The 9,862-nt window shown below is 46.1% G+C and overlaps 2 protein-coding genes across 2 annotated transcripts; both read right to left on the bottom strand.

Annotated features, from left to right (window-relative positions):
- Positions 1-396: 396 nt before the first annotated feature.
- Positions 397-3,041, bottom strand: LOC103994126 (fructose-bisphosphate aldolase 1, cytoplasmic). Its single transcript, XM_009414424.3, has 2 exons — positions 2,792-3,041; positions 397-1,678 (listed from the first exon to the last, which is right to left on the bottom strand). The coding sequence occupies exons 1-2, from the start codon at positions 2,817-2,819 to the stop codon at positions 630-632; spliced, it is 1,077 nt and encodes a 358-aa protein (XP_009412699.2). The 5' UTR covers positions 2,820-3,041; the 3' UTR covers positions 397-629.
- A 3,636-nt stretch (positions 3,042-6,677) lies between these two features.
- Positions 6,678-9,574, bottom strand: LOC135645664 (cation/H(+) antiporter 15-like). The gene is made up of 4 exons (XM_065164289.1): positions 9,259-9,574; positions 8,086-9,174; positions 7,284-7,862; positions 6,678-7,196 (listed from the first exon to the last, which is right to left on the bottom strand). Exons 1-4 carry the CDS (start codon positions 9,466-9,468, stop codon positions 6,678-6,680), a joined length of 2,397 nt encoding a protein of 798 aa, XP_065020361.1. The 5' UTR covers positions 9,469-9,574.
- Between the last annotated feature and the right edge of the window lie 288 nt (positions 9,575-9,862).

The raw sequence follows: 9,862 nt of genomic DNA, 5'->3' as shown, positions 1-9,862 counted from the left end.
AAACGGATGCTGGGTTCAGGAACACGGCTCATTTTAAAGTATCAAACTACTTGGATACATATTAATAATGTTCTTCACTCGGTCAACGACACAAAAAGAGTTGGGAGTCTTAGAAATATTGCACAAGAAAGAAAGATAAAGAAAACCAAAAATAAATCTTACTGCCACAAGATCTACTAACCATAAAAATAGCGTCATCCTTTGTGTTGATCACCACTAGAAAAGCACATAACACAATGGAGTGGTTGGAGTGGTTCGACCTACAAAACCACTTTTTATCCATCCAATCGAAAGATGATGGGTAGCAAGCTCCTCAAAGTAGGTAATCCTCCACAGAGTTACGAGAACATTAACATTTCCAGTCGAAAGAGGAGTCCAAGAGAAAAAAAGCATCCATCAAGCAACAATCATTTTTAGAGGAACAAACCGCAAGATCAGTCATTATCCAAGTAAAACAAAATGCATGAGGGATAACAGACCTAAACCGTAAAAGTTGAAGGCATAAACCGCCCCCCAACTTATTAAGCAACATCTTAAGCAGCAAAAGATTAAAGATCCCCCCGGACCAGCATTAGTTTGAACTTAATGCGATTGTTTAAACACTCATCGGGTAGAATAAACAAGCCTGATCAGTACTTGTAGTCCTTGACATGGAGGCTCTCGGAGACACCTTCTCCTCCGGCAGCATCACCCTTGTACGTCCCGAGTGTTGCCTCGGAGTTCGCCTTGCACCTTGTGAGGAGAGCGGCCCTCGCCTTCTGGACGTTCTCCTCCTTGCCAGCCCACGCCTTGAGCGTGCTCTGCTGCAGAGCGCGGCCGAATGAAAAGGACAGCGACCATGGTTTCTTCCCCTTCAGCTTGTTCATTGCGTTCAGGTTCAGAGTAGCCTCCTCTTCGCTCTGCCCTCCTGAGAGGAAGACGATTGCAGGGACAGCAGCAGGAACAGTCCTCTGGAGAGCTCGCACGGTGTACTCTGCGATCACCTCGGGAGCCACCTTTGCGGATTCTGACCCTGGTGTCACCATGTTTGGTTTCAACAGAGATCCTTCCAGAAGAACATGGTGGTTGTTTAGCGCCTTGTAGCAAGCGGCAAGCACCCGCTCTGTAACATAAGCACATTTCGCGATATCATGTGGCCCATCGACGAGGATCTCTGGTTCTACGATCGGGACGAGGCCATTCTCCTGGCAGATGATAGCATAGCGTGCCAGCCCATCAGCATTTGCATCGATCGCCAATTGCGACGGCTCATTTGGACCAATCTTCAGAACGGCACGCCACTTGGCAAAGCGAGCCCCTGCCTCGTAATACTTCTTGCAGCGCTTGCCCAGGTCATCATGACCCTGGGTAGTGGTCTCGCCATTGGTACCAGCGAGTTCAATGGTGCCCTTGTCCACCTTGATACCAGGAAGGACTCCACCCTCCTTGAGCACTTCGACAAAAGGCTTCCCGCTGGCTGTCTTCTGGTAGAGGGTCTCCTCGAAGAGGATTACACCACTGAGGTACTGGAGGGCACCAGGAGCGCAAAAAAGAAGCTCTCGGAGAGAGCGGCGGTTCTCCTCAACATTCTCCACGTTGATGCTAGCAAGGCGCTTGCCTATTGTGCCAGTGGACTCATCAGCAGCAAGGATACCCTTGCCTGGGGTGCCAATGTAGGTAGCATTGGCGATAAGCTCATCTGCAGCATGAAGAAAATGCAAACTTAGATTCATGGCACACAAGAAGATAATGCATATATCCATGTACAACGATACCGAAAAGTAAACATGCATTAAGGCAAATCATTGATTGGATAAGCCATCATCATCTAATGCAAGTAAAACTTCTATTTATGTTCTGACTAGGGTTATCTAACCACCTCGGCTCCAGCAAAACACACAGACAACCATGCAGATAATGCAATATGCTAGAGATGGATGATGTTATCACACTAGTCGTCCAAACATTTATAGGATAATAGTATCTAATCAATCTTTTAGACATCGGCCTATTTCCTATTACGTGTTACTTAGTTATGTCCATAAGTGAGGACAGCATTCATACTTGTTATTCAAATCAAAACATAAATGGTTAGAGCATGTGAAATGTAAAGGTTCGACTAAGGTTTTCTTACATGATGACAACAAGAACAGAGTGACAAGTTTTAGATGCATTATACTACATAAGCGAAGGACGGGAAAGGCAATGAAAAAAGACATTTGCTTGGAAAGAACCACAGTGTGTATGACTGACGTTAAGAAAATGTAAGGCTGCCTCGAGATTTATTTGATCGAGAAAACAAAATCTAATGTTTCAAACTAATGTTCGAGATCTACAGAAAAGGGATGTGCATAATAGCTACTGTGCTCAGAACAGACGGGATATAATAGTAAAAGAGAAGGGGGAAAACCTGCTTTTTCTTTACTATTAGCTCCAAATCAACTCTATAACAGGAAAAGGATAAATCGAGGCGGAAAATAACCCTAGAAAGCAGATCCAAAACAAGACGATCATAAGACTACCATAAAAATTCCAAGTGGCCTAACCTTAAGATCCGGATTCTCGACATTTCACTCGATCTATGACAGTACAAGAATAGATCCAAGATCATCTGATCGAGAACCAGGAAAAACACGATTCTTTACAAGCAAGACGCTTCAGATCTACGAAAAATCCCAACCAAACAATCAAATCCACCAAAAAAAGTTGCTCTTCTACGACACGCAGAATCAAGGATTCGATGAAGATCCCCAAAACAACGAAAAAAAACGAGGCTTTACAAGTAGAACGACGGCATCTAAAAGGATCATACCGTGGTACTGGCCGCAGTAGGCAGACATCTTCGAGTTCAGGAAGAGAGAGATCGGAAGAAGAACGAAACGATGGCGCGATAGAGCGTAGGAGAGAAAAGAGAGACGGATCGAGGAGGAAGGGAAAGCAGGGCGGCGGGTATTAATAGAAGGAGATCGAGGAAGAGGAGAAGGATGCGGTCAGCGTCGCCGCGATGGGCACGGGTCAGGGTAGGGTTTGGGGACAGGAGATCGCAACATGTCGGCTCGGCCGTTCTTCGATGGTTTCGTCAAAACCTGTGGCCGCGAGCTGCTTTGGTATTCTCACCCTAAAATAACCCCTATACTCACCCCCAAACCCGTCACTCGCTCTCCCACCCCCACAGAACTTTCTATGGGACCACCAAGTCAGCAGCGGTCACTTTTTGGGTATCGATCTGTCAGGTAGAACAGCTACGCGCCACCGAGCCGGACCACGAACCACATGGCTAGGCCGCCCGCCACCGGTCTAAACTTACCGTGGGCTATCTATCCCCCACATTGGTTTGGACCTCGGTTAGGTCGAGCCCGTTACGACCCATATAACGCACATATATCGGAACCGTTATAAGCCTCCTCATCACCATATAATGAGAATAAAATGTGATATTTGCCTGTGGGATTCACTTTGGCCACAAACTTTCTCACTTCTTCCATGTAAAAGATCAATAAGATATCAACACATCTTATACAAGTAACAGTGTTGCTAATGCCAAACACTTCCATTGTACTCTCACAGTAACTTTTTAGGTTCTTTGACACTTCACCAATTCAGCCAGCATCTTTGAGCTGTAAAGGCTCATTGCCTGCATAGGTTATCACACCAGGGGATTAGTTGAAGAAAACCAATAATTTTATTGAAAAGTTGACTTGAATTTGGTTATGCAAGTTGATCTTTAATTTACTCTCATTCTTCTCCTTTTTCTCAATCCTGATAGCTTAGCATTATTTTGTAGTTTGCAGACTCCAAGATGCCTTTGTTGAGCTCATCAACTGACAGAAAATAGAGGAGATGACAAACATGACTTCTTATCCTGCTTGAACTTGTATGTATTATAAGCTTCTGACATTGTAATCTTTGATGGCACCAAACTGACCTAAACATTTCTCTGAAGAGTAGAAGCCATGACCTCAGAATCTTTCTGAAGCCTCATTGCATCACTAGGCATGCAGGCATATTATTATTTTGTTTACAGTATTCTTCTCTCTAAACAATGAAAATTATGGAGTTAAACAACTGAGGACTGGGAACAGTGACGATGATCCACATCAGACACGGCTCTAAAAATGTCTCAGGGGTGTTTAAGTGCCTGTGTAGCTTAATTATTTAGACCATATGGTTGCCAAACATTAACCATCTAAATAAACAATAAATGTGTCTTAATAGCTCTTGTCATTTGAAAGCTCAAGTCTACCTCTTGCAGACCTTTTGAATTCATACAAAATAAAATTACTATTCAAGTAGAAGAATAATGGATGGTTGACATTGTCTTGCAGCTTTCCAGGATTCAAGGATTGATATATAGCTAGCCAAACCAAATCTGAAATCCTTTAGCTGAAACAATACTTGATGCTGCCTTGGTTCCATCACCTTCTTCCTTTACCAATACCTGAGATATCATGAAAGAAATGTCAATCTGGTCCAAATTGTGCATCCTACTTGAACTTACCCACCAAATGCCAAATGATTCGAGAGTTGTTCTAAGCATCATAAAAAAGAGGAGCTCTTGGTAGATTATTATATTTAGTTTGCCACAATCTCATTCTGAAATTTGTCTTCAAGAATGTCTTCAGCTTTCTGCGTGCACTTGGATTCTCATCCACATGTTTCCTAGCAGAGAGTTTTTTGCTTGAAACAGACAAAGTTTCAAGTAAGTAGGACTTCAGATACAATGGATGAAGGTTGTCATCATCTGAACTAGAGTAGGATTTATCATGATCCTATCTAAACTAGATAATACAAATCAATTAAATTATTATCTAAAAAGTTTTTAATTATTTAAATCATTAGCATTCTGTTTTTAATTTTTTTATAATAAAATAAATTTTTCTCTAATAATAAGTATTTTATAACAATATTGCAGACTGCTCGTATTGTAATACTCTAACTTGATATTGTTATTGATTTGTTCTTGGATAATATGTTTTTAAAGGGGAGTTGATTCTTTTGCACATTTGTAAAATTTTATTGAACCTTCTTTGATCTAAATTGGGGTTAAATTCTTCTTTAATGATACTATTAGCTCTCCTTGCCATATAGGCCAAGGAAGTAACACATAAGCACTGGCATAGGAACTACATACTCCCCGTAATCGTCAGCATGAGGTTACAATACTTATCCCAACCTCTCAAAATAGACTCACAAGACCCTCTCCTGGCATCACAATCGAGAAGGGGATCATGCCCCCTCATTAATGGATGGTGATATAGCCTGGTTTGACAAACCTTCTCTTTCAAACAGTCGACATAGGGACCATGCCTTGCATAACCCAAAAAAGTAAGGGGGTTAGGCTGGAAGAGCCATCCCGACGATCCACCCTAAGCCATGCCCCTAAGGGCATACGTCAAGAAGCCACCCTCATTAAATGTCTTCGTCAATATGAGGTAAAGGGGACCTTCATAAGCACTCGTCCATGCCACTAAGTGCTCAAGTATAAAAATAAGTCTCTGGCCAAACAAGGGCAAGCAAGGAAGAACTTTTCACTTTCTTATTACATTGTTAACCTCCCTTTCTATCTCATTAATTTAAACATCGAAGAGGTTGAGTTAGGACACTCTCGACCCAGATCTATTGTGCAAGGTCTTCGACGTAACACGGAGGCTACCCAACATAAGGGACCGCTCAGCTCCCCAATCAAGCTTCATCGCTCGAAGACTAAGTCGTTCCCGACGAACCATCTCTCTCTATAGATTTCTTTGTTTTTCCCTGTAATGCTTGCTGTCCAAGTTAGCCAGGATGAGTTATCAGAATGGACCAACATTTTTGACAGTGAATCAATCAGATTAATTCACCAATCGATGGAGTTTATGTGTTAACAATGAATAATTAATCTAATGATGAATGATTAAAGAAGGGAGTACAGTGGGATAGACGTACCGATGCTTCTAACATTCTTCGTCATTTGCTACCTCTTTTTCGTTCCCATGGAAGGACAGGAATTACACCAAATTCAGCAATCGTTGATCCCATCCCCTTTCCATTCGGTTTAGGGTTATGTCATCCCTTAGGTTAAATGATAACCGCCCCCTCAAGCTCTTCATTGCCTCTTCAAAACAGTCCTCCCTCACCCTTTAGTATTTCTTGCGATGGAACCTATACCAATGCAGAATCCTTTTGCAGGTGTTGATTTCTGGATCGTAGACTCGCACGGCAATACTATCTTTGAAGGCAGCAAGGTGAATGAAGACCCAAGCCCTTTACTATGCATTGGTAAGCGGTAAAACGAGTCTTTCGCTATTTAAAACATATTGTCATTGAATTCCACTTCATCAAAAATCAAATGGCTAAAGATCATAATACATACATACTTATGATACAGATTCTCTCACAAAATCTCTCGTCTGTAAAACATTTCAATTACATCGATCCAAGATTGAGATCATTAATAAAAGCTCAATCTTACGCGAGCATAATAGAAGATCATGATAGAATAAATGATCTGATTGAGGATCTTTATTTTCTTATATCCTCAATGTTTTTTAATTTAAAAAAAATAAAGAATTCATAATTATTAGCATGCCGATAGTCCATACACCGATCTGGTTGGTCTATGATAACATTATATTCAAAAGCAGTAAGACTAGGAAACCATCAACTTATATAACAACTGTATCGGTGTTGGGTTGATGTTTGAATGCGTTCACAGGTGATCATGAGCCATGCTGCTGGACTACGAGAACGGAGAACGAGTAGTTAGCGAAATCGGAGGAGGCAAGCATATCGCCGACCACCCCCAGCTCCGGCGATTCCGTCCACTCCGATAACGCCTCGTCGAGCAACGAGCCGCTGCACTGCCGCCGCCCGACGATCACCAGGTCGCACTCCATTTCGATGGATCGGATGGTAGAGATCATTTGGTTGACGTCATTCACCGCGATCTCCTCCACCGCCACCCGCTCGTTGTCGGCGTTCGCCCTCGTGAACTCCTTGAAGATCATGTCGTCCCATGTCATCTCCTTTTCTTCCTTCCGGTGGACCTGAGGCATGAACCGGCTGACGAAGATGCGGACTCCTGCGTGCCGCGCCAGGCGTGCAGTGTAAGCGAGCGCTTCCCGGTCGTCGTTGCCGCCCCAAAAGAGGACTCTGACGCAGTAGTTGAAGTGTTCGAGAGCGAGCGGCCTGGAGCTGGTGAGAGTCTGGTGGATGAGGACGCCCACCGAGCATGGAGCCTACGGGACGAAGATCGAAAGCCATCGTGTAACTCCTTTTCCGGTCGAGTCATGGGAGAAGAGAAGGCTTGGCGAAGCTAAGCTAACCTGTGAGAGGACCTGGGGAATAATGCTTCGAGCTGCCTGATCTACCTCACTGCTGCCTCCAGAATCCTTTCTCGGAAATGGAACGATGATGAAAGGAACCTTCTTCTCCATGGCGAGGGAGCAGATGTCCTGGTGCATGGTGGCGTAGGGGGAAATGGCAGTGAAGGGGTGGACGACGACGACCCCCTCCTTCTTCTTCTCGACGTTGATGAAGGCGTTGTGAACGCGGTCCATTTGACCAAGGTTGACGAAGACGTCCTTGTGGTTCCGGTGAGCGATGAGGCTGGAGCTCGCCCGGCCGCCCAACTCCACGAGATGCAGCACGTAGGCGCAGACCGAGCTCTGCTCGTCGGCGCACGACACCTCCACGAGGTTGAGAAGCATCGGGACGGGGCCCTCGTTGAGAACCGAGGCGACGAAGCAGAACTGTTCGTGCGGCTTGAGGTGCTGCAGCGTTCGATTGCCCACCATGCCGCTTGAGCTAAGGGGATCGTAGAGGATGGAGACCAGCAGCGAGGAGATGGCCGTGGCAATGACGATGCCGACCACAACAGCCACGTAGCCTGCAGGGTTCAACGCCTGCAGAAGAGGACAGCAAGGATCAGCTTCATGTGAGCTAATTGCACCTCAGAAATGATATGGCAAGTGCGCGTACTCCACACACATAGACTGCACGATATGTTCACCAATCACATTAAGCGAGGTCTCCTCAAGTCAAAATTGAATCATAGTCAACGATTACTTGGAAATTGGTCAACTCTATTGTATATATACATACATGGAGAGGGGAAGGTATACACACAGTGACGTTCTTCAAATTGAGGTAGACCATGAGCTCCACCAGACCTTTAAAGTTCAACATGAGCCCCAGCACGGCGGCGTTGCGGATCGACGACTTGCTATAGACGGCGGGCGCCACGGCGACGAGGACCTTGACGACATGCCCCGCGAGCATGAACAGCAGCAACCACAGCAGCGGCACGGGTTGATGGATGGAAGCGAAGTCGGTCGCCCACCCTATGCCCAAGAAGAACACCGGCAGCAGTACTTCCGTCGATATGAGCTCTAAGCGCTCCACCAACGCCATTCCCAGCGGCGGTCCATCCGGCACTAACAGCCCCATGATCAGCGGCGCGTCCATGAACCCCAGCCCAAAGGCATCACTCATGACGCCCATGGCCAGCACAGCCAGCATAACCATCAAGATGTGCACTTCCCCAACGCGGCCACCCTTCGGGGTCCTCCTCACGATCCACCGCATCCATAGGCTGATCATGACGAAAACGGAGATCACGATGGCGAGGGAAGTTACCAGCTCCAGCAGTGCTCCGATGACGCCGTTCTTGTTCCAGCTCAGTTGGACCACCGGAAAGACCGCGAAGATGGTCCACCTGGTTAGCTCATTGACCATGGACGCCGACATGGCGAGGCGGCCAAGCTCGGTGTTGAGCAGCCGAAGCTCCGTGAGGATGTCCGCCAACACCGGCGGGGAGGAGGCACTGACCGTCGCGGCAATGTCGATGAATACGCTCGTCTGCCCGATGCCATCCACGACGCTGATAGTACTCTTGTCCTCTCGGACATATTCCCGGCTCTTGAACAGCCGACCGAACGGGAGGAGGACCACGAAGGGCACCATCATGCTGCAGAAGCCGATGAAGAAGGCTTTCTTCCCGCATCGCCAAGCGTCGCGAGGGTCTATCTTGACACCGATCAAGAAGAACTTGAGCATGACGCCGTAAGCGGCCATGGTGCGGGTCAGGGACAGCGCATCTCGTCGGAACAGCATCTCCGTGTAATTCTGTATGAGGTGGTCGAACGTACCACGGGGGAAGAAAGGCAATCGGGAAAGCAGAGACGGCAATATCGGATGTCCCAAAAGTATACCACCCTAGACACAGAAGCAAATCAAGGAACAATGCACGAATAGAAGAGATCAGGGTAAGGGAGGAAGAAGACAGAGCGAGAGGGTTACGATGATGTCGCAGACGATCCGAGGCTGTCTGAGGGGGCGGAGGAGGAAGTAGATGATGCGGGAGGTGAGGACAGTGATGATGATCTGTAACATGAAGAGGGGGATGGCGTCTCTGAGGGGCTCCTCGTGATAGAACACGCCATTAGAGAAAGGTTTGGCGACGATGCACGCCGCCTGCTCCTCCGCTCCGTTGGTCGCCATTTCTTGCATGTGATCAGTTCCACCTCCTCCTCGTCTACTTGCAATTGGTCGCGCGTCCCCGGCCTGGCCGACAGGGGAGAGGTAAGAGAAGGAAGGAGCCGAGTGAGGTGGGGAAGGAGGGGATGGGTGGCCGGGAGAGGGACTTGGGCTGCTCCAGATTGTCCACGTCTAATAACAATAAAGCAAGGAAACTGCTAATTTTTACTTTGATGATGACGCCAAAGGTTGTTATAAGACAACCAATGAATTCATTGGCAGTATGCCTAAACCGAGTCTGCTTTATGTTCTTTATCTATTATCTCACACATATTTATATATATAAATATTATCTCTTCATTTTTTGCATGTTAATATCAACAAAAGAGAGACTTAATTCACCTTTGTCACTGAAACCACAAATAAT

The sequence above is a fragment of the Musa acuminata genome, chromosome BXJ3-8, assembly GCF_036884655.1.
Source record: "Musa acuminata AAA Group cultivar baxijiao chromosome BXJ3-8, Cavendish_Baxijiao_AAA, whole genome shotgun sequence".
Lineage (NCBI taxonomy): Eukaryota > Viridiplantae > Streptophyta > Magnoliopsida > Zingiberales > Musaceae > Musa > Musa acuminata.
This window is presented reverse-complemented; position numbering and strand designations above follow the sequence as displayed.